The following is a 25,388-nucleotide window of genomic DNA, read 5'->3' on the forward strand; positions in this document are numbered from 1 at the left end:
AAATCTATCTAACACACTCATCCTTCACACATGCACACACATATAAAAACAAAATTCATCAATAAACATGAAAATACACAATGTATATAATAATGTAAATGTACAGTATCAATTCACATACAATTTTTTCAATTATTTAATAATTTATATAAAGTGCAAATGCTCAAAAACATTTAAATGTTATAAACAAACTGAATGTAAGTCCAAAAATATCCAACAAAGATCTTCGTTTCGCCAAGCTTATCTCAATGGCTTCATCAGGGATGGACTTAACTAAATAAGCAACCGCTTATATCACACCAGTATTCTCTTAATGCTTGTCACAGAACTGTATTTGTTCGTGTTGCCAATTCTTGAAGAGCCTTCCAACGACAAACTTATAAACTGAATCGCAATTGTTGATATAATATCCCAACAAGGACTTTATAATATTCAAAAGTCTAAATGAAAATAAATCAAATAACAATAATTATCTTTTCAACGGACAGGTACCTCATTAACATATGCACTACTACAAAATTTCTGTTGTTCCACTACATCCTTACCACGCATATCTACTATTCTATTTCCCCATTAATCAAAATAGCTCACCCAATGTCGAAAACTTCCATACTCCAATACTAATCCCCACTATCCCACAATCATAAGATCGCAAGTACAAACTCGCTCTCATAACCTTCATATAGTCACTTATAAAGACCATATCCCCATTGCAAATAAACGTCAAAAATACCCACCAATGCTTTCAAACGTTCTCCAAACAAATTTTTCACAGGCAATTCAAGTTGTTCATATCGCAACCCACTATAACATCCAAAATGAAAATGGGAAAAATCAAATAATAGAATTTCTCACCAATAAACCAACATTCATACCAACAATGTTATAAAGACTCATACCTTTAACAAAATACTTCAAGGAGACAATTATACTCAATGTGTAACCTCTTTTAACATCTTGTTTCCCCAAAAAGGATTCATCATCTATAACACAGGAATGAAAAAAAGTCAAACAAATTCCATTCCAACGCCAGTTCTGAATGTACTCACCAACGCGTTGTCTCAACAGACACCTACCCGGAAGTGACGTCTACTTCATGTTTGAAAAAAGTTTAATGAACCGAAGTCTACCCTTCCTTTATACGAATTCACACACCCAGCTGACATAGCTTTAAAGGGGCCCTTGGAATCACCAAAACGCACTCCATTCAACCGGTCCGTTAAGACCATAAGGACTCGTAGTGTTCCATTTAAAAATGAAACTTTGTTCTGCACGTCGCAACGCTGCGGACAAATCTCCACCGTTCCTTAAACAGATTTTTTTTAACAAAGAATTTGATATCCTTCCATGAATGATCAGCCTCCCTCCAGTGATCAACTAGGGGGGGCATGTTCTTTTAATACCTTGATCCTACTGCGGTGCTCAATAATACGAGTTCTTACCGATCTGCAAGTTTGTCCCACATACATTAGACCGCATGGGCATTGAATAATGTACACAACCCCACTACTTTCACACAAAAATAACCCAGGTAACGTGTAGATGTAATTCGTGTTGGGAGGATGAAAACTTTGGCACTGAACAACGTGTTGACAAACGGAACAGGAGCCACAAACAATCTGACCCTGAACCTGATTATTCTCAATACCCTTAATAGTGAGTCCCTTCAATCTGTCGCGTAATGATTGGCGTTTTTTATAGCAAAAATAGGGGGTTGGTCAAAAATCTTTAATGGGGATAATATATGCCAATGATTCAAAATTGAGTTTTTTATTACAGAAGTTTTCATAGAAAAGGGAACAGTACATATAACTCTCGACGGACTCTCTTTATTACTGGGGAGAAAAAGGTTCTCTCGATTGGCATACAGAGCTCGTTTGTATGCCTTCTTTATACAAGAATTAGAGTACCCCCTTGCTCTAAATCTATCCCACAATTTTAAAGATTGAGTCTTAAAGTCCAATGTTGAACTGCATAACCGCCTATAGCGTAAAAATTGTCCCACAGGAATATTATTTTTTAACCTTTTCGGGCGAAAGCTATCATAATGTAGCAAAGTGTTCTTGTCTATCTTTTTTCTATAAACCGAAGTTATCAATTTCCCTACGTGCTTCGAAATCTGGATGTCTAGAAAGGTAACAGTATCTATATGTATGGATGTGGTAAATTTTAAATGGTCATCACTCGAATTCAACATCAATAAAAATTGGTTCAACTCATCTCTTGAATCACACCATACAAAAAATAGATCATCAATGTATCGTTTCCAATACAATATTTTTGAAAACCATTCTGAAGAATATATATATCTCTGTTCAAAGTGGGAAACGTATAGACAAGCTACACTAGGTGCCATAGGGGATCCCATGGGGATCCCCCTGACTTGCAAATACAACTGATTACAATAGCTGAAAATATTGGAAGTGAGAGTGATTTCAGCAATGATCAATAAAAATTGAATACGACGGGGTGATAAATGATTTTTCCTGAGTTCAATTTCTACCACCTGTAAAGCTTCCCTCTGCGGTATACTGGTATACAATGCCGCGATGTCTGCCGTAACCAGCAACCAATTACTGTCTATCTCAGGAAGATGGGACAATTGTACAAGAAAATCTGACGTATCACGTACGTAAGATTGAATATGGAGTACATTAGTTTGTAAATTGTAATCCAATAATTTCGCCAAAGGTTCGAGGATAGTACCAATTCCGGCGACAATTGGTCTACCCGGGGGTTTCTCCAATGTTTTGTGTACCTTAGGGAGGATGTAAAAATAAGCAGTAGTAGGATGAGTTACAGTAAGGAATTTAAATTCCTGTTTGGTAATGATTTTATTTTTGAGAGCCTGATCTAAAATATCATTAACTTTAATATAAAGCTCATCTAAAGGATTCACCTCTAATGGTACATAAAACTGGGTGTCACCAAGTTGCCTTAAAGCTTCTTCATGATAGTCCTGCTGATCCATATACCACCTCCCTTATCGGCTGAGACAATACATATTGATGTATCTTCACGCAGCTGATCTAAAGCTTTCCATTCCTCCTTAGTGAGGTTAAATGATAAGTATTCTTGTTCATGTTCAATCTCTCCAATGTCAGCTAGTACGAGTCCTCTTTTACAGGCATTTCAAATGCTTGTACTAGCTGACATTGGAGAGATTGAACATGAACAAGAATACTTATCATTTAACCTCACTAAGGAGGAATGGAAAGCTTTAGATCAGCTGCGTGAAGATACATCAATATGTATTGTCTCAGCCGATAAGGGAGGTTGTATAGTCGTTATGGATCAGCAGGACTATCATGAAGAAGCTTTAAGGCAACTTGTTTACTGTGCAATCGAGTAATAGGCAATTACCATTTTTGGATATTATGGTGAGTGTACACAATGGTAATATTTTGACATCCATTTATACTAAGCCCACCGATAAGAACACCACATTGCACTTTAAAAGCTTTCATCCAAAGAGATTGAGAGAGAGCATACCTATAAGTCAGTTTTTAAGATACCGACGAATCTGCTCTACTGTTAAGGAGTATAAACAGCATGCGGCGAACCTCACCCTTAAGTTCAGGGAAAGAGGGTATCCAGCTGGCTGTATGCCAATAGAACCAACTTACTACAACTGAGTCCCCGTAATAAAGTCACAAGGTCTATTTGCTCATTGCCATTTTCAACAAAATCCCATCAAATTAAGCAATGTATTCTTAAACATTGGCATATAATTCAATCTCTGCCTGGCTTTGAGGAACCTCCAGTTTTTGCAATGCGTCGTGGAGCAAGTATTAGATCTTTATTGGCAAGGCCACAAGAGATGACAGTGCAAAATGATTGGGGACAGTTTAAATGCAGCAGATGTTCGGTGTGTCAAAATGTATGGGAAATCAAAACTTTTAAAGTTCCACATTGGAAGAACTTGTTCACTATTAAAGGACATTTTACTTGTGAGTCCAAAATGGTTATTTATGCCATTGTTTGCCCGTGTGAACTTGTTTATATAGGATTTACAACGAGGAGTATAAGACAGCGTATTGTGGAACATAAGAGTAGATTGAGGACTAAGAAGACTGGGGCTCCATTAGTATCCCATTGGGGAGAAGCCAATCACAATATTGAGCATATACGGTTTTTTGTAATCCAACAATGTTATGTGTGACAACAGGGAGATGTCACTAATGTTCTCAGGAAAATTGAGCAAATATTTATATACCAGTGGGACACTATCTATTCCCGGGGCTTGAACGAGATGATAGAATGGGAGGCTTTTTATGGCATATAATAAGCGCATAAGATGTAGACTGCAAGTTAATATTAGTTGTTATAAAGTGAGTAATATCAACATATGTGAGATATAACTACGTAATGTCATTAAGGTAGGACGATTTGACATAGGAGCTAGTATGTTTAGTTGGGCTAAACGATAGATGTATTTTGATTGGAGGAGAAAGAACGCCAGGTACGCAAAAGGAACGTCAGGTACGCATAAGGCACGTTGAAATAAGGTGCCATATGATAGGATGGAGGTAATTTAAAAGCCGGCGTTTTTCGCGGTTAGGTAGCTGTGCGTTTGGAAGGACGGTAGTAGCAGTGCACTCGGCTAGGCTGCGGTAATACTTTTTGAAAATATTATCTGAATGTTGGAGACTGGCTGCCAGTAGTAGAGCTGTTAATGATTTAGAGCTGCAGTGCAATTTGAAGGTTTGAAGTCCGGTAAGTGTAAGTATGTGGTGAATTAGAAGGTTGTAGGAATACGGTGGTGACATGAAAAGCAGTGTATGTATTTATTATATGTGTTGTAGGAACTCAAGGCACATTGGGTGCTTGAGGTGAGGAGGCTTTTAAATATACTTGGAACACTGCCACGAAGCCTGGCGCGGCGATGCACCACAGATATTGAGAAACAAATATATGTAAATAAAAATTCTGCGTGTGGCAAGCCAGATGCCGGTGATTTATTGAAGGTGTATAAAAATGGAAATATTGGTTCACGAATGTGGGTAAGAATATATCTGGGCACTATTTAATTTAAATAGTTGGTGGTTTATTGAAACTATTGATATTTAAAACAGTTGTGATGTCTATTTGATGTTTTTCAGTTAGAGGCAGTGTGGGGACCCTATGCATGGCATGGAGAGCTATATGATATTACTTTATGAAGATACGAAATCAATTTATGACATATGATCAGCAGAAGGAATGTCTATAATTAAATCATAGTATGAAAATTGATTTGTAAACATTATTACATCTAACCCTGGTATGTAATCCGTGGAGTTTCCCTGAAGAAGCCTGTTTGAGCAGGCGAAACGAGAAATCTCGTCGGAGTATTCGAAAATATGTTAATGGGTTCTTTTTGTTGTACAATATCATATTACAGATGATGTATATACTTATTTGAATGTATATGTATATGTACTGCGGTTTTTTATGAATGTATGGAGTGTATGGAGTATGTATGTGGGTCTAATAAGTTAAATTAATTAGATTTTAGAACTTATTGTATATGCATAAGTGTCCTACACATGTCTAGATATTGTATATATTGATAATGTTTGTATACACAATAAAATAAATAAGTTTTGGGCATTTGATTTTGCCTAGTTTCCTCTGGTATAATATTATAGTTTCCACGATAGACAGAGGTATTGCACGTATATCATGCCACTATAGTAATGCAACATGGTATTTCTGTCAGTACTTTTTTTAAACACACTGGTTGTTAATGCTCTTCTCTGTTTTCTTCAGTAGTACATCTAAAAAAGAAATCTCACCGAAATTATAGGTCATAGTGAATTGAATCCTCTCATCACACGTGTTCACCCATTTTTCAAATGATAACAACTCCGCTTCAGTGCCACTCCAAAGGATGAAAATATCATCAATGTATCTCTTATATAGATGAATTCTGGAAAGAAATGGAGAGTGATGTATCCACTCAGTTTCAAATTCTGCCATAAACAAGTTTGCAATAGTTGGGGCCATTGTTGCCCCCATCGCTGTGCCAGAAATTTGCTGACAATATTTGCGGTAACACACAAAAAATGTTTTAGTTAATGCTATCGTGGCCAGTTGTAGAATGAAATCACCAGGCACTCTATGTGGTCTTGTTCTTTTATTCAAATACAGCTCTATAATTTTCAGTGCCTCATCCTGAGGAATAGAAGTGTATAGCGATTTGATGTCGAGTTAACTAGCCATTTATTTTTTACATTTTCTGACATCTCAATTATTTGCAAAAAATGACTTGTCTCTCGAATATACAATGGAATCAAGGCACAAAATCTTTCAAAAAACAATCTACAAATCTAGATAGCGGTTCAAGTATCGATTCAATTGAAGAAATGATGGGTCTTCTGGGTAGATTCTGAAGAGTTTTATGCACCTTCGGTAAAATGTATATTGTTGGAACTTTGGGATGTTTTGGATTTAAAAAACTGTGTTCTTTAAGAGTCAAAAAACCTTTTTCTTTTGCCAGATCAGTAACATTGTTTGATATTTTTCTGTATGTCATTGGTAGGATTCTTTGACAATTTAATATATGTGGTGTCCTCTTCAATTTGTTGGGTGATTTCTTTGATGTAATCTACTTTATCCATTAAAACAACGGATCTACCTTTGTCCGTATTCAACATGTGGTCTCACCATGGAGCGATAGAGGCATTATGACATCCTCCGTTTTATTTGCCATTCCCTTCCTAATAATTCCTAACACTCTGTTAGCCTTTTTGATCACCACAGCACACTGAGCCAATGATTTCAATGTATTATCCAGTATGACGCCTACATCTCTTTCCAGGGTGGCACACTGAGCCAACGATTTTAATGTATTATCCAGTATGACGCCTACATCTCTTTCCAGGGTGGCAACTCCTAAGATAGAACCTAACATTGTGTAACTACAGCAAGAGTTATTTTTCACTATATGCATCACTTTGCACTTGTCCATATTAAATTTCTTCTGCCATTTGGAAGCCCAATCTTCCAGACTCGCAAGGTCCTCCTGCAATTCATCATAATCCGCTTGAGATTTAACTACTATGCATAATTTTGTGTCATCTGCAAATTTGATCACCTCACTCGTACCCCTCTCCAGATCATTTATAAATATATTAAAAAGCACCGGTTCAAGTACAAATCCCTGAGGCATTCCACGGTTTACCCTTTCCACTGTGAAAACTGACCATTTAATCCTATTCTCTGTTTTCTATCTTTTAACCAGCTTGCAATCCACAAAAGGACATTGCTTCCTATCCCATGACATTTTAGCTCTCTTAGAAGCCTCACATGCGGGACTTTGTCGAACGCTTTCTGAAAATCTAAATACACCACATCTACCGGTTCACCTTTGTCCATGTTTAATTCCTTCAAAAAAAAAAAAAAAAAGTGTAGGAGATTTGTGAGGCAAGACTTTCCTTTGATAAATCTATGTTGGCTGTGTCCCATCAAACCATATCTATCTAAATGTTTTGTGATTTTATTCTTTATAATAGTTTCCACGATTTTTTTCCCGGTACTGAAGTCAGGCTCACCGGTCTATAGTTTCCTGGATCACCTCTGGATCCCTTTTTAAATATAGGGGTTACACTGGCCATCTTCCAATCTTCAGGTACATCGGATGATTTTAATGATAGGTTATAAATTAATTGAAATAGGTCTGAAATTTTATTTTTTAGTTCTTTCAGAACCCTGGGTTGTATACCATCCGGTCCAGGTGATTTACTACTCTTCAGTTTGTCAATAGGCCTATCGCATCTTCCGGGTTCAATATGATTTGGTTCAGATGATCTGAATTATCACCCATGAAAACCTTCTCCGGAACGAGTATCTCTCCAACATCCTCTTCAGTAAATACCGAGGCAAAGAAATCATTTAATCTTTCCGCAATGGCCTTATCTTCTCTAAGTGCCCCTTTAACCCCTTGATCATCCAACAGTCCAACCAACTCCCTCGCAGGCTTTCTGCTTTGGATATATTTTTAAATGTTTTTATTGTGAGTTTTTGCCTCTATGGCCAACTTCTTTTCAAGCTCTCTCTTAGCCTGCCTTATCAATGTCTTACATTTAATTTGCCAATGCTTATGCTTTATCCTGTTTTCTTCTGATGAATCCTTCTTCCAATTTTTGAATGAAGATCTTTTGGCTAAAATAGCCTCTTTCACCTCACCTTTTAACATTGCCAGTAATTGTTTTGCTTTCCTTCCACCTTTCTTAATGCGTGGAATACATCTGGACTATGGGGTGTTTTCATTATCTATTAGCACATTATAGCTAGAGAACTGAATCAAGGAAACGTGCTAGATGTGATTTACTTGGATTTCAGTAAGAATTTTGATACGGTCTCACATAGGCTCATAAATAAAATGAGAAGCCTGGAAGTCGGTACCAAGGTGGTGGAATGAATTACAAACTGGCTGACAGATATCAGCAAGTCTGGAAACCATTCTGAAGAAAGATGACAGATAAGTGGCATGCCTCAAGAATCAGTTCTGGGATCCATTCTGTTCAAAATCTTTGTGAGTGATATTGAGGAGGAATAGACTTAGTTTTTGGGTACTTGCCAGGTTCTTATGGCCTGGATTGGCCACTGTTGGAAACAGGATGCTGGGCTTGATGGACCCTTGGTCTGACACAGTATGGTATTTTCTTTTGTTCTTATGATTAGAGGGTAAAATTTGTCTTTTCGTAAATGACACCAAGATCTGCAACAGAGTGGATTTGCCTGAAGGAGTAGAAAGAATGAGAAGTGACCTAGGAAAGCTTGAGGAATGCTTTAAGATTTGGCAGTTGAGATTCAATGCCAATAAGTGCAGAGTCATGCATTTGGGGTATGGTAATCGGATGGCATTGTACATGCACAAACTAGGAGAGATACTTCAGGGTGATACTGTATGATTATCTGAAGTCAATGAAGCAATGTGACAAAGCTGTGGCTAGGGCCAGAGAGATGCTGGGCTGCCTCAAAAGAAGCATAACCAGCAGGAAAAAGGAGGTGATAATGTTGCTATAGAGATCTCCTTGGTGAGGCCTCACCTGGAATATTGTGTTCAGTTTTGGAATACTGTGTTCAGCTCTGGAGACCTCATCTCAAAAAGGATAAGGACAAAATGGAAGCGGTCCAGAGAAAGGCGACCAAACTGGTGTGGGGTCTGTACAGAAAGCCATATGAGATGAGAGTGAAGGACCTTAATATGTATACCCTAGAAGAAAGAAGAGACTGGGGGATATGATACAGACCTTCAAATAACTGAAAGGAATTTAATGATTTACAAAAATCAAATATTTTCCAACAGAAAGGAAACTGTAAAATTAGAGATCATTATATGAAACTCTAAAGGGGAAACTCAGGAACAATAAAAGGAAATATTTCTTCACAGAAATGGTGGTATATGCACGGAATGCCCTTCCAGAAGAGGTGGTGAAGACAAGAATGTTAATTGAATTAAAAAGGGTGTGGGACATATGCAGAGGATCCCTGCTGGCTAGGATCCTCTGCACGGAAAAGAAGCACAAAAACCCAAGTTTTGATGTTCAAAAACACAGACTTTGATGAAATGGGGAAGTACCTGGAGGAAGAACTAAAAGGCTGGGAAAACGAGAGAGATGTGGATCAACAGTGGACCAATCTAAAAGGAGCAATCACCAAGGCAACTAATCTATATGTTAGAAAAGTAAAGAAAAGCAAAAGAAAAATGATACCTATCTGGTTCTCAAAGGAGGTGGCTGACAAAATAAAGGCTAAAAGAACAGCATTCAAGAAATATAAAAGATCCCAAAAGGAGGAACACAAAGAAGAATATCTGGTAGAACTGAGGGAGACAAAGAAATTAATCAAGATGGCAAAAAGTCAAGCGGAAGAGAGGATTGCCAAAGAGGTAAAGAGTGGTAACAAAACATTTTTTATTATACTTCACAACAATATCATATCTGATCATTTTCCTACACACCTATATTTTATATTTTATAATATTATACATATTTATTAATTGATACAGCTGGTTAAAATGCTAATAGTCGTTCTACAATTCCTTCCCTTTCATATCCAAGTTATTTTTCCATGTTTTTTGTAACTTTCTCACATCCAAAATATTGTTATAATATTTGTTAAGTTTCATACTATATTTGTTGTTGTATTGGGAAATGTTCTTTACTTTGTTACTCTCTGTCTTTACTCACATTGTTAATTGTAAACCGGGTTGATGTGATTCCGATCATGAAACTCGGTATAATAAAAATAATAAATAAATAAATAAATAAATAAATTTTTCAGATATATCAGTGAAAAGAGAATAGTTCAAAATGGTATAGTGAAATTGAAAGGTGGAAAGGATCAATGCGTGGAGAGAGACGAAGAAATGGCAGAAATATTAAATGAATACTTCAGTTCTGTGTTCACTAAAGAGGACCCTGGAGAAGGACCGACACTAGTTAACAAGAAACTGGAGGGGAATGGAGTAGATGTAACTCCATTTACAGTAGAAAATGTATGGGAAGAGCTGGTGAAACTGAAAGTGGACAAAGCCATGGGGCCTGATGAAGTTCATCCCAGAATACTGAGGGAGCTCAGAGATGTGCTGGCGGGTCCGCTGTGTGACCTATTCAATAGATCCCTAGAAACGGGAGTGGTGCCGAATGATTGGAGGAGAGCGGTGGTGGTCCCGCTTCACAAGAGTGGGAACAGAGAAGAGGCTGGTAACTACAGACCGGTTAGCCTCACTTCGGTGGTGGGAAAAGTAATGGAGTCACTGTTGAAAGAGAGAATAGTGAACTATCTACAGTCGGGAGAATTGCTGGACCAGAGGCAGCATGGATTCACCATTGGAAGATCCTGTCAGACAAATCTGATTGACTTTTTTGACTGGGTAACCAAGGAATTGGATCGAGGAAGAGCACTCGATGTCATCTACTTGGATTTCAGCAAAGCTTTTGACACTGTCCCGCACAGGAGACTGGTGAATAAAATGAGAAGCTTAGGAGTGAGTGCCGAGGTGGTGGCCTGGATTGCAAACTGGTTGACGGACAGAAGACAATGTGTGATGGTAAATGGAACTCTCTCTGAAGAGAGAGCGGTTTTAAGCGGTGTACCGCAGGGATCGGTGTTGGGACCGGTCCTTTTCAATATCTTTGTGAGCGACATTGCGGAAGGGATAGAAGGTAAGGTATGTCTTTTTGCGGATGACACTAAGATCTGCAACAGAGTGGACACGTCGGAAGGAGTGGAGAGAATGAGACGGGATTTAAGGAAGATGGAAGAGTGGTCGAAGACATGGCAGCTGACATTCAATGCCAAGAAGTGCAAAGTCATGCATATGGGGAGTGGAAATCCGAATGAACTGTATTCGATGGGGGGAGAAAGGCTGATGTGCACGGAGCAGGAGAGAGACCTTGGGGTGATGGTGTCTAATGATCTGAAGTCGGCGAAACAATGTGACAAGGCGATAGCTAAAGCCAGAAGAATGCTGGGCTGCATAGAGAGAGGAATATCGAGTAAGAAAAGGGAAGTGATTATCCCCTTGTACAGGTCCTTGGTGAGACCTCACCTGGAGTATTGTGTTCAGTTCTGGAGACCGTATCTCCGAAGAGACAGAGACAAGATGGAGGCGGTCCAGAGAAGGTGACCAAAAAGGTGGAAGGTCTTCATCAAATGACTTATGAGGAGAGATTGAAGAATCTAAATATGTACACCCTGGAGGAAAGGAGGAGCAGAGGTGATATGATACAGACTTTCAGATACTTGAAAGGTTTTAATGATCCAATGACAACGACAAACCTTTTCCATAGGAAAAAAATCAGCAGAACCAGGGGTCACGATTTGAAGCTCCAGGGAGGAAGATTCAGAACCAATGTCAGGAAGTATTTCTTCACGGAGAGGGTGGTGGATGCCTGGAATGCCCTTCCGAAGGAAGTGGTGAAGACCAGAACTGTGAAGGACTTCAAAGGGGCGTGGGATAAACACTGTGGATCCATAAAATCAAGAGGCCGTCAATAAAGAGTGGGTGGCTCGCCAGAATGACGGCTACTGCCTGGAGATAATACCCTTATTCAATAAACATACACATGGTTACTGTGACTCCAACATCACTCTAAGCTACAACAGCAAGAGGAAATGTGGAAAAAAGGATTCGCACTCACAAAGTGGGGAGTAGCTGGCTTGTTACGGCGGTTACTACCCCAAACCAAATAAGCCTGATACTTCACTTTCAATACATATCCAGCATAGCTCTCTGCTTCAACGGCAGGGGAGAAGAAAAACTGATACTTCACGCATAGCTCTCTGCTTCAACGGCAGGGGAGAAGAAAAACTGATACTTCACGCATATCCAGCATAGCTCTCTGCTTCAACGGCAGGGGAGAAGAAAAAAGGATTCGCACTCACAAAGCGGGGAGTAGCTGGCTTGTTACGGCGGTTACTACCCCAAACCAAATAAGCCTGATACTTCACTTTCAATACATATCCAGCATAGCTCTCTGCTTCAACGGCAGGGGAGAAGAAAAACTGATACTTCACGCATAGCTCTCTGCTTCAACGGCAGGGGAGAAGAAAAACTGATACTTCACGCATATCCAGCATAGCTCTCTGCTTCAACGGCAGGGGAGAAGAAAAAAGGATTCGCACTCACAAAGCGGGGAGTAGCTGGCTTGTTACGGCGGTTACTACCCCAAACCAAATAAGCCTGATACTTCACTTTCAATGCATATCCTGCTTCAACCGCAGGGGAGAAGAAAAACTAATACTTCACGCATATCCAGCATAGCTCTATACTTCAACGGCAGGGGAGAAGAAAAACTGATACTACACGCATATCCAGCATAGCTCCCTGCTTCAACGGCAGGGGAGAAGAAAAACAACCAATAAGGGCTGAATAACACAGTCTGGGTAAAACAAATAAACATGGGTGTAGCTTGCTTATTGCGGCGGTTACTACCCCTACTACCCCTAACTAATCAAGCTTGATATTTCACTTGGTTGCAGCTCCATCACTGCTCTCTACATTAATGGTGGGGGTGGAAGGGAAATAGAACCAAAGAGCTAAGAGAAACAGATAAGTATGAGAAAAAAATGTGAAGCTTGCTGGGCAGACTGGATGGGCCGTTTGGTCTTCTTCTGCCGTCATTTCTATGTTTCTATGTTTCTATGTAGAATGGAAATGAATTGGGATAACTTTTCTATTTCACCTAAAGATTACATTACTGCTCAGGGGAAGCCTGTATGGAGTGGCAGCTCCTTCTACTCTAATAAGAAATTAATAAATATAAAATAAACAAATAAATAAATAAATAAATAAATAATAATAATAAAGAACGAGTTGAGCAGATTGAATGGAACATTTGGTCTTCATCTGCCATCATTCACTATGTTATGTTTTCCGAGACACCATAACAACCACCTACAATTAGGGTTACGAGTTTATACTAGAAATGTAAAAGTATTTATCACAAGTACATAGCATTAGAAATTGGGAGGGAGGAAGAGATAATCCTCTAATCAGCAAAAGCAAACAAAAGTGGTGAATTCCAAAGACATGTACAATGAATGCCCCAGGACCTCACCTATTTTTCAGAAAATTACATTACATTTGATTTAGGGATACTCATATTCTTAGGCAGGAATTCAAAATCATCTCCTGGTTTTTATAATTATGGCCCCCTCCATAGCTTTAGTTACACCTTGTTTATTGTACAAATATTTTTATTTTTTTCTATTTTTCTGTTATTTTTGTTGTATAAAAAAGTAACTGCATAAAACACTAGAATTCATATTTTTGCAAACACACTTATCTTTCAAATATATGCCCATTTATTCATAATGCACACAGTGCTAAATCTCAAATAAGGATGAATTTTAATGATTAAAGTTTGTCTTAGGGAATATACTTATTAGCAAGGAAATGTACCTATGCCCACCCTCAAAGCAATCAGAGTATACAAAAGTAGGCACAGCATTTTTATCTTTGCTGAGACTCAGATTTGCTAAAAAAATGTTCAGTCTTTATTGCTAGCTGACAAAAAATGCTAAAGAAACACCTCAATTTTATAGACTCATATGGTGCTGAACTGCACCAACCATCATCTGTATACCATTCACATAACAGGAGCCAATTTTTCAAAATAATTGGAGGTGCTTAACTCAATACAAATTACACATCCTTGGACACAGTGAACGAGTTTACTCTATAATGGGGGTGCTCAGGCACCCACAGAGCTGGCACTTTATGATTCACATGATATGTAAAGAATAAGTGTCGCAATCCAAGTCATAAAAATCTCAAAGCACTTTATAAAAAAACATGATGCAGACATGTAATAGCTGGGCATAGACATGTAAAAAGCTGTGAATGCAGACATCCACAAATTGGTTTATGCAGTGTGAATTACAGCCCTACCCTTACCATGTTCTACTAGTTATCAAGAACCAAAATAAATGCAGGAGAACTATTACAACTATTACTACTAAACATTTCAACAGCACTACTAGACATACATAGCACTGTACAGATACATTAGAGATACAAGCCCTGCCTCTTGGAGCTTACAATCTAGTTCGAGACACAGACAAGACAAATAATTTCTATAATCACTTATGTATTAAAGAACATGTTTAACTTGAGAGGATCAAGATCAATTATCAATAATAATCATAGCAAAATTCAGCAGTTATGTCCGGATTCAAACACAAAAGATGCACATTCTATAATGTATAAGTTCAATATTTTTCTAGGCAGAAGAAGGTATTTTCTATGTTTCTACCACATCACCTAATCTGAACCTGATCCTAGGGAAAACAGCATAAATCTAGTGTGTTGGCAATGCATACAAGATCTGTTTTTTGTCTGTAGCTATATTAAACAGACACATTAAAATGGCCATTCAATCTAGATTTAAGATGATAGTTATGGACAGCAGAAACAATCATATTCCTCACATTCTGACCCATAGAAAAAGCTGCAAGAGAGGGTTCTTTATGCTTAATATGTCCACCATTACTGAATGATCTTCTGTAGCTTGGAAACATAGGAAGAAAAAGGTAGCACACATGATCCAGGGAATGTCCTGATCTCGAGGGTGAACCTCCAACAAGGATTCTCTATCTGAATATAGAATTCTTTTAAAGGCCCCACTGGATAACCTCAATGTAAAAATATTCACTGTAGGTCTTTACCTTGTTATTTATATTCAAAGGTAGTGGAGCACAACCAACAAATGAAAATTCTGACTGCAAGGTTGAATTTAAATTTCTACAAACTCATGATCCTAAAAAAACTCAAGCCCCTTCTCCACACCCATGACCTCAAAACTGTCATACAAGCCACCTTAACAGCTAAGTTAGACTACTGCAACTCCCTGTATCTGGGCCTTCCCTCCTCCTCTATCAGACCCCTCCAGGTACTGCAAAATGCCACTGCAAGGATCATCAGCAATTCACGCAAATCAGATCATATTACCCCTATCCTCAAAAACCTTCACTGGCTCCCTATCCCCTACCGCATCTTGTTCAAAGCCATCACCATTACACACAAAGCCATTTACAACCACAACTCCTCCTGGCTTAATGAACCCCTCCAACCCACACAACCCTCACGCCCGACCAGAACAATTCATAAATGTACTCTCCTAGTTCCCTCTCTCAAGAAAGCCCGCCTCTCGACCACCAGGAATCGCGCCTTCTCCATTGCCGGCCCTAAGCTCTGGAATGACCTACCGCCCAACCTCCGTATGGAATCCTGCCCCTTCAAATTTAGAAAACAGTTAAAAACATGGCTCTTTCATCAAGCCTTCCCAGATTAACATTCTCACCCCCACAGACCCCCGGTAACCCCCTCCCCACCCCCCTTGTATAATTGCATATGTGTATTCTCATTTAATCGTATAACTGCCTCCACCCTTTCGATTCCTGGCTCCATTTGTATATTATGTATATTATTTATAGTATATCTTTTGCTCCTTTGCATTTAATTAACATGTTACTGTTCCTATCGCCTTCTCCCCTTCCCTATCTTAGTTTGGGGTCTCCCCTCTGACCCCACGTTCTTAGTTTTTCCCCCCACCCCACCCCCTGTTATTTGTATTTTCTACCTTTTGTTACAATGTAAACCGATATGATGTGTATTTTAATGTCGGTATAGAAAAGTTGTTAAATAAAATAAATAAATAAATACCATGGCAACTGGAAAAATGAAAGAGAGTATTTCTATCAGTCTTTTTTAAAAATCAAAGTTGAAAATTTCCTTTCTGGACAAATTAGTATATTGAGTAATGATATAGAATAATGATCAAACTAATGAAAAAGATTGGAATCTCAAGTGTTCAACCACTGATGAAACAAATATAACGTTTCCACTGATCTGATACACAGAAGGAAATCATCATTCATATAGCTACTTCTAAAGCGCTACTCTTTTTTTTTTTTTTTAAATAAATTTTATTGAGTAAATTACAACAAATATAATACAGTTCATCAAATAACAGACTGTATTGTCATATAGAGCAGACAAGTAAGCATGATTAGTATTACATGACAAAAAATTCCTATATTATTAACTTGACCCTAACCCCCTTTTATTCCCCCTCCCACCCATTCCGCGGTAACACAACATTCTTAAGGTTGTTGAATAAACCAATTATAACTCCTAGCTTGAACTTACATTCACTTGAGGGAGTCTTGTTCATAACAGGAGATGATAATTTCAGTCCATTCCATTCCAGAGGTCAGTCTCTCAGGGCCTACCCACAGTGCCTAATTTGAAAAGGAACACATCATTCGCATACTCCCCCGCTATGGCAGCGAATATAATATACAGGTCCCAATTTGATGGAACATCTTAACAGCTTTCTTACTCTTCCTTTTGGCCATTAACTCCATATTCATTATATGGTGCATTTGAGTCCTCCATAGTGTCCAGTCAGGATGTAAGGATTCTAACCACAGTAAAATTTAACATTTCTTAGCAATCAGGCATGCCTTCTAAATGAATAGCCTCATATATTTCCCTATAGAATAATTATTATTGCATGCAAACATATATAGTTTAGCATATTTAATAACTGTGTTTTATCATCTTATTCATTTACCATAACACTATTCCAAAGGGTACTGTAGCTATTTTGCTACAGGACCTGAGTCAGTGTACCTCTGTCTTCTCCATCTCTGTAAGTGCTTGATTGCATTATATTCACCATGTATCCAGACTAGGGTTCTGTAAATCCTATGACAGATTTAACATTTTCTCTATCTCAAGGACACATATGTCACTAATTTCCGAGCTTGTGTGAATCCCATCAATAGGGTATCCATGTGCAGATATAACCCTACATCATTTTGCTATTTCACTAAGAGGCTCTCGGTATAGTTGATGGGAGTTGTTTCTAGTAATTCTTTATGTATATTAGATTTTGTTACATTATCATCTGGGGATGTGGCAAGATGGTAATCGAACTGGGAGATGGAAAAGACGTCCGGTATTCTTTGCAAAAAACCTTGCAAATAATGCCTTATTTGTAGAAAGGCAAACAAATCCCTATTTTCAACATCAAACTGGTGTTTTAGTTGCTGAAAACTCAAAATTGCCCATTCTCTACCATTTTATTCCCTTTTTGATCTAAACCTAGATGCTGCCACCTCCTGAAAACTTTCGATTAAAATCCTAGAACAAAATCTAAGTTAACAAAACAAAATGGTACATGAGGCCTCTAGCATCCTCTTCAGTGATTGTCATGCCCACCTCGCAGATTCAATCAAAAGGCTTCTTTTGGCCTTGGCATGTAACAAATGTTAAGCTGAACGGTATGGTCAGTTGCTTTGATATATCTAAAGTAGAGTAATAGTCATTATCCCTTTTAGAAATTATTAGTGGCAGCATTAGCAGGAGATTAATCCATTTGGAAGGCCTTTTAATTACATTAATTCTGCCTCTTAAGGATATAGTTAGAATTTCCCAGCTTGCAAAGGATTTTTCCATATTTTCCATTAGAGGTTCTGTGTGAGCTTTTCCCAGAGTCTCCTTGCATTTTTCTATAATGGTTAGATGACATTTTTCCAACATGCATTGAAAATTTACAAAGAATGGGAAGCCCCCATCTGTAGTGCACATTTCTGCAAAAATTGTCAGGAGTCTGAAGCTGCGCCTTCTAGTCAATGTGAATTAAAAGATAAAAGATATTGGATCTTGTGCCATTTGAAAACAATATGATATTTCCCTTTTAATATATACATGAGATCTTGTTTTTCTTGAAACAGAGAAAAATGAGATAATGGCACACGGGGAGCTTTCTGACCTGATTCTATTCTATAACACCCTGTGGGCAGTCTCAGACTTGGGCTCAGAGTTCCCTTTGTTTTGCATAATCTCTCACTATATTATAAAAATACTAGGGCTCCAGGTAAGAACTGTGGCACAAATGTGCATGCGTAGCAATGCTCATCTGGAGCAGAGGGCTAGGTCGACATGCTGCTGGAAGGAAGTGCAGAGCCAGGGCTGGCGAGATCAGCATCGCGGCAGTGAGGCCAGCAATGGAAAGGCTTGTGGGGCTTCCCAAGTCCCACCATTGGAAGAGAACAGAGGTGCAGCTGATATAGAAAGGAGTTTTCCAGGCCCCACAAGTGGTAGAAGACTGGACCAAGGTGTGAAGAGAAAGGAATATGAATTTTGTGAACCATGATTGTCTAATAGAACAATGGTATAGAAATAAACAGAAAACAGAAGTGGTAGGATGCTAGAGGGACAGAAAGGGAGGGATGAGTTGGGAACGAGTTAAGGGGAAAAGGCATGAGTTAAAGGAGTGAGAGTACTTGGTGGGGATAAATGAAGACTGCTAGAGGGAAACTGTGTGCACACCCCAACCCCTTCACTCAACCTTGCTCCCCCATACACAAATCACAACCCCCACATGATTCACACACAAACTCATCCCTTAACAGCCATCTCCCCTCCACACAGCCCCTCACCACACAACACATTGCCATCATAATCACATCTCTCATATCACACACACACACACACACACACACACACACACACACACACACACAGTGTGAAGATTTAGGGGTGGAGAGTGGAGTGTGTGAGGGAAGGGGAGAGTGCAAGGGAAAGACTGCATACACACAGCCCACCACACACCTTGCATATGTCATGTAGCGCTATAGAAATGTTAAGTAATAGTAGTAGTAGTAGTAGTAGCAGCAGTAGAAGTGGAGAATGCAAGGAGGAAAGAGTGTATACACACATTCCAGCCCCAACCCCTGCATCCATTACTACACTACTGCTCCTCCACTCATAACACACAACTCCACCCACCACACACATGGGGGAAGGAAGGGGTAGAGGTGGGAAGTGCAAGAGAAGAGGAACCTGATGAAGAGTGTGAGGAGGGGCACAGAGAGGTGGAGAATGCAAAAGGGAAAAAGGTACACACATCTAACCCCTCAACGCATACTGCCCTCCACTTACTCCAAGCCCTCCCTGCATACACAATGACTTATATCAACGCACACTCCTACCCCCTAACCATATTCCCTTACTCTTGTACAAACACCTATACCACCAGCTCCCCAACCCATTACCTTCACCTACACAACTAATCAGACACACACAAACCTCCAACACATATCCACATATACTGGGGTGTGGTAATCCAAAAGAACTGTATGTGTTGGGAGGTGAAGGGTCGATTTGCACGGAACAGGAGAGAGACCTTGGGGTGATAGTGTCTAATGACCTGAAGTTAGCAAAGCAATGTGACAGGGCAATAGCTAAAGCCAGAAGAATGCTGGGCTGTATACAGAGAGGAATATCTAGTAAGAAAAGGGAAGTGATAATTCCCTTGTACAGGTCCTTGGTGAGGCTTCACTTGGAGTACTGTGTTCAGTTCTGGAGACCGTATCTCAAAAGGGACAGAGACAGGGTGGAGGCGGTCCAGAGAAGGGCAACCAAAATTTATTTTATTTATTTATAGATTTTTCTATACCGGCATTCGAGATTAGGAACCCCATCATGCCGGTTTACAAATAACAAGAGGGTGTGCACAAAAACAGAACATAAACAAGTGCAAAGAAATAAAAGTTACATTACAACAGGGTCATAAAACTGGGGAGAGAATTAGAGTAAGATAGTTGAGTAGTAAAGATGAATTATTTACATTAATAATTTACATAATATTGTGTAGTGTCTTATAAGATGTTACTGTCTTTCAATATGGATCTGGGAAGGCTTGCTTAAATAGCAATGGTGGGTGGTCTCCATCATATGCCTTATGAGGAGAGGTTGAAGAACCTGAATATGTACACCCTGGAGGACAGGAGGAGCAGGGGGTGATATGGTACAGACCTTCAGATACTTGAAATGTTTTAATGATCCATGGTCAACAACAGATCTTTTCCAAAGGAAACAATTTAGTAGAACTAGGGGTTATAATTTGAAACTCCAGAGAGGAAGACTTAGAACCAATGTCGGAAAATATTTCTTCACGGACAGGGTGGTGGATGCCTGGAATGAACTTCCGTAGGAAGTGGTGAAGACTAAAACCATGAAAGATTTCAAAGGGGCATGGGATAAACACTGTGGATCACTAAAGGCTAGAGGATGGGAATGAATGAAAAAAAGCATGAGGGTAGTGGGCCTGGGGGTAACCTGCATGGAACGGCAGTTACTACCCTTAACAGAATCATGGGGGTAACCTGCACAGAGCAGCAGTTACTATCCTTAACAGAAACATGGAGTAACCTGCACGAAGCGGCATTTACTACCATGGGAAGCTTGCTGGGCAGACTGGATGGACCATTTGGTCTTTTTCTGCCATCATTACTATGTTACTCATATACATGCCCCCACCCCAATGTGGGAGGAGGTCATAGTGAGGTGTGAGAGTGGAAAGAGTCCCCATATCCACTCACACATCCATCCCCCACCCCTAACACACTCATACCCCTAAAATCCCACTACAAAACCCTTCCCCTCCCCCCTGCAAGCCTATTGACCTATGATGGGGTTTCATACCTTTCACTAGACTTTCTGTGGTGGGTTCAGTGGATATATGTGTATACCGATCATGCTCAGCAGGTTTTCCCTATAAACCCTCTGAGTAGGAGAGTTTTGCAGAGGAAGGAGAAGTGGTAGTTTTGGTGGGCCTCATGGTTTACCAGTGGAGAATAGTGGAGTACAATGGAAGATGATGGAGGATTTTGGAAGCTTTTGCAAGGTTTTTGAGATTTTTGCATTTTTGACCAGTCTATATCAGGAAGGCCATTTCACCCTTCGCTAACACAAGGTTGGATGTAACAGTGGTTTTGACCAGTTAATAGTGGAACAGAGACTACTGGACAGAAGAGTAGTAAAACCAGTGATTTTTGCTGCATTTTCTCACAGTAAGCGAAATATTACCTTGCTGGAGGGATTGGATTTTTACTTTGCCCTTGCAACCAGTTACTTGTGGGGATAGAGGACTGTTGGGTTTTTGAAAGAGTTGTGTGCCATGTTTTAAGCAAGAAGGATTTTTCCTTTCTACCCCTTGCTTGCGTTTTTGGAAGAAGAGAATTTTACTTCCCTCTGCCTGCCTGCCTCATTACACATCAGAGGTTTCTAAAACTAATCTGCTCTATGTTTCCCCTGTTTTTTTCTCTCTCCACAGATCCGCTCCGAATCTTATCACCTCCGAGGCATCCAGGAAGGTCGGACCGCGCTCCTCCCCCCAGGGCCACGCTGCTGACATCACCAGAACGCACCAGGGGGGATAAAAGTGCGGGCTTAGACCCTTAGGCGCCGCGCGCCGGTGTCGCACTCATAAGGAGCACGACAAAGGGGCATGGCCCTTTGTTTGCGCCTTCGTACACCCTGAGCAAAACAAACACTACAAACTTTCCACCATGGAAAAAGACAAAGACACAATCCATTCACATTTGCTTACATAAGGGTAAGTACAAGACTAACAGGAGAAAACAGGATGATCATTACAATGTAAATAAAAAAAAGGAATCTAATCATAATCTCATACAAATAAAAAAAACTGAGCACACAAATGTGAACAACATAATGCTAATAACGTTTTTACTAGTTAATGCTCAAGCAGTGACTAAGAAATTTCCTATATGACGTCCTATATGACGTCAAACCTAGTTTCATTGCAATCACAGAATCATGGCTAAAAAAAAAAATCAGACAGTCCTAAAAAAAACAGATAGCGAATAGAAATTACAATGCCTTTTCAATCCCTAGAGCAAACAGAAGAGGTGGCGGCTTAATGCTAATCATTGAAAATAATTTTTAATGTAAAATTGTTACCAATCACACCAATGAATCTTGAAATAGCCATTTTTGACACAGGTCACACACAAATCTGCCTGATCTACTGCCCACCTAGCCTCCTTGAATTAAATATATCTCCTCTAATTGAATTTTTGACTTCTCAGCTAAAATCATCAAAACCAACCATAATACTAGGAGATTTCAATCTGCACTTAGACGTTCAACCACTATCAAATACCTGCCAGACACTAACCGATGTAATGAATGCCTTAGGATTTAAACTAATCCCAGACAAACACACACACAAGGCAGGACATTCCTTAGACCTGACATTCATAAACACCAGCTTCTTAGAACAGAGAAACACAAACTATACTCAAATTCCATGGTCAGACCACTTCCTCATTCAATCAACCATTAAATATTAAAGCCAATCAAGATTCAAAGAAGCAAACCAATTGAATTTAATTATTGTCCACCCTTTAACATAGAAATACTTAAAAACAAACTGCAGAAAAAAATAACTAATATTGATTACTCTGATTGTAACACAGCAACAAATGCATGGATAAATAGCACTAACAACTTAGCAGATGAAATAAAATCCACAAAAAGTATCTGCATCAAGGAACCAAAACAAACTAACACCTGGCATAATGAACATATAAAAGGAATCAAACGAGATCTCAGAAAAAAGGAAAAAAACTGGAAAAAGAATAATACAACAGAAAATTTAACCAAATACCGAAATCACCTGGCCTACTACAAAAAAGTAATCCTTGAGACCAAAAAAAATATTTCAGTTCAAAAATAGAAAAGTTCATGAATAACTCAAGAACACTATTCAACATAACCAAAGACCTTACTAGTGACAATATGAACTCTCCTCAGATCTTACCCGAGAATTGTTGCAACGAAATTGCAAACTATTTCAAAGCCAAAATTGTGAAACTAAGAACCAAAATCCCAAATACAACTAAGAAGTAAAAATGTGTAACAAAGACATGAAACAATGGTCTTCATTCTCAGAGGTGTCAAATCTTGAAGTAGAGAACATGTTAAAAAAGCTAAAGCCTGCTCCCTATAAAATCAACACCTTGCCCATAATGAACTTGGAAAAAAATAGCCCATATAGCCACCTCACCATTAACAAATATTATAAACCTATTACTAGAGGAAGGAACACTGCCTGATCTACTAAAAGGTGCAATAATCAAACCAATCATAAAGAAGAAAAACATGGACCCACTAAACTTGAGTAACTACACACCAGTATCAAATTTACCTTTAATTGCAAAACTAATAGAAAAAACAGTACAAAAACAATTATCAGAACATCTGGAAAACAATAACATTCTATTTCCCTCGCAACATGGCTTCCGCAAACATTACAGCACCGAAACTTTACTGCTTTCACTTACTGATAATGTTCTAAGAGGTTTTGACAGTGGAACACACAACATACTTGTTCTATTAGATTTATCAGCAGCTTTTGACATTGTGAACCATGAAATACTAATCAAAAGACTAGAAGAAATAGGCCTTCATAGTAACACAATTGCATTGTTCAAATCATATCTAAGTAAGAGATACTTTCAAGTACAAATTAAAAACACAATGTCAGAAAAAGTAAATCTACAAACAGGAGTACCACAGGAATCTGCACTCTCAGCGACACTATTTAATATTTACCTTTTACCACTATGCCATCTACTTGCAGGGTTCGGAATTGTACAGTACATATATGCAGATGACATACAGCTAATCTTACCCATCAATGACACAATTGAAAAAAAAACACTAAACCTAGCCAACATGTACCTGGATATAATCAAACAACTACTAAATCAAATGGAATTAGTGATAAACATTGAAAAGACTGAATTTCTGCACCTTGAACAAAAACATTTATACCTAATACAAACTCCAATATTACTCAAAAACAATCAAACAGTGGAAAAAGCCAAAAAAGTACATAATCTTGGCGTAATAATAGACACAGAACTAAACTTTAAACAACATATCACTTAAAGTAAAGGAAGGATACGCCAAATTAATGATACTAAGAAAATTAAAACCTTTACTAACACTAGCAAATTTCGGAACTGTCCTACAAGTACTAATTTTTGCTAGCACTGACTACTGTAATGCACTGGCATCCATCCGGGTGATGATGGTACCGATGAAACCCAAGGAAAAATCAGTGCCATGGATGAAAAACATGGATGGCACTGATAGAAACGATGAAGGGACCGATGGCATCAGGTACCGCGGGGGGAGGGGTACCGATGGCATCTAAGAATCCAGGACGGTCGGAAGGGGGTACCAACGGTAGCGATGGGGGCATCGACTGCGTGAGGGTACCGAGGAAATCGAAGGACCTGAAATCAACAGGGGCCCTGGCGGCAACAGAAACCGTGGAAGTCCCTGTCCCACTAGCGCTAATAACCAGGCAGTGTCACAGAGGGCCAATGAAGACCGCAGTCTGTTGGCAGGCCAGGGAGGTGACAGGAACCGACCGAAAAAACAGGGCATAGTACTCACCGAGCATTGAATAAACATACGCGAAGGGAGACCCGTGCAGGGAAAAGTGTTTGTGAAGTAAACGTTTTAAGTGTTTCCATGATGACAAAGTGTTATTCTCACAGAGCTCCTAACCACTATGCTTATTGCAGAGCGGAAAAAAGAAGACTGAGGGAGACACCTGTGGCTCACAGAGATAATTGCAGGCTGAGCATGCTCAGTGCACTCAGTATGCCAGCGTCAGTCAAAGCTTTGTAAAAACTTTGACAGAACAGTTTTCCGTACAGGGCTCCATCCTGTGATGTCACCCATATGTGAGGACTACCATCTTGCTTGTCCTGTGAGAGAGATATATATATATATATATATATATATATATATATATATTTTTTTTTTTTTTTTATGGCCTTTCTCTTCTTTTCTTGGCGTTTTTATGTCTCCCTGTCCGACACATGGTCTCGATGTGCTTTGCCACCTCCCACGCCGCAGCACAGCCTCAAAAGTTGATCTGCAAAAAGAGGCCAGCTGCGGCGAGGCCTTTGCGTAAATCTTGGCGCCGATGTCAAAGACGGCCAGTCGCGGCAGTCTGTGATGACGCTGGCCCCCCGAAACTGCCTCCAAAAGGCGG

General features: G+C 39.2%; 1 protein-coding gene and 1 long non-coding RNA gene across 8 annotated transcripts in view; one reads left to right on the forward strand and one right to left on the reverse strand.

The window, feature by feature from the left end:
* Positions 1-25,388, reverse strand: part of CBFB (core-binding factor subunit beta) — a 261,658-nt gene that overhangs the window by 39,839 nt on the left and 196,431 nt on the right. For 3 of the 7 annotated variants that reach the window (XM_029608703.1, XM_029608694.1, XM_029608695.1), the window contains one exon: positions 16,646-16,737. The exons of the other annotated variants lie outside the window; for them this stretch is intronic. In XM_029608703.1, the coding sequence (XP_029464563.1) occupies positions 16,648-16,737 (90 nt within the window). In that variant the 3' untranslated portion in view covers positions 16,646-16,647. The remainder of the gene's footprint in view (positions 1-16,645; positions 16,738-25,388) is intronic. 7 annotated transcript variants of the gene reach the window in all.
* The window catches only part of LOC115095258, an 85,702-nt gene that overhangs the window by 29,907 nt on the left and 30,407 nt on the right, over positions 1-25,388 (forward strand). The window contains exon 2 of the long non-coding RNA XR_003857732.1: positions 21,624-21,905. This is a non-coding gene — a long non-coding RNA (uncharacterized LOC115095258). The remainder of the gene's footprint in view (positions 1-21,623; positions 21,906-25,388) is intronic.

Source organism: Rhinatrema bivittatum, chromosome 7 (genome assembly GCF_901001135.1).
Source record: "Rhinatrema bivittatum chromosome 7, aRhiBiv1.1, whole genome shotgun sequence".
Classification (NCBI taxonomy): Eukaryota; Metazoa; Chordata; class Amphibia; order Gymnophiona; family Rhinatrematidae; genus Rhinatrema; species Rhinatrema bivittatum.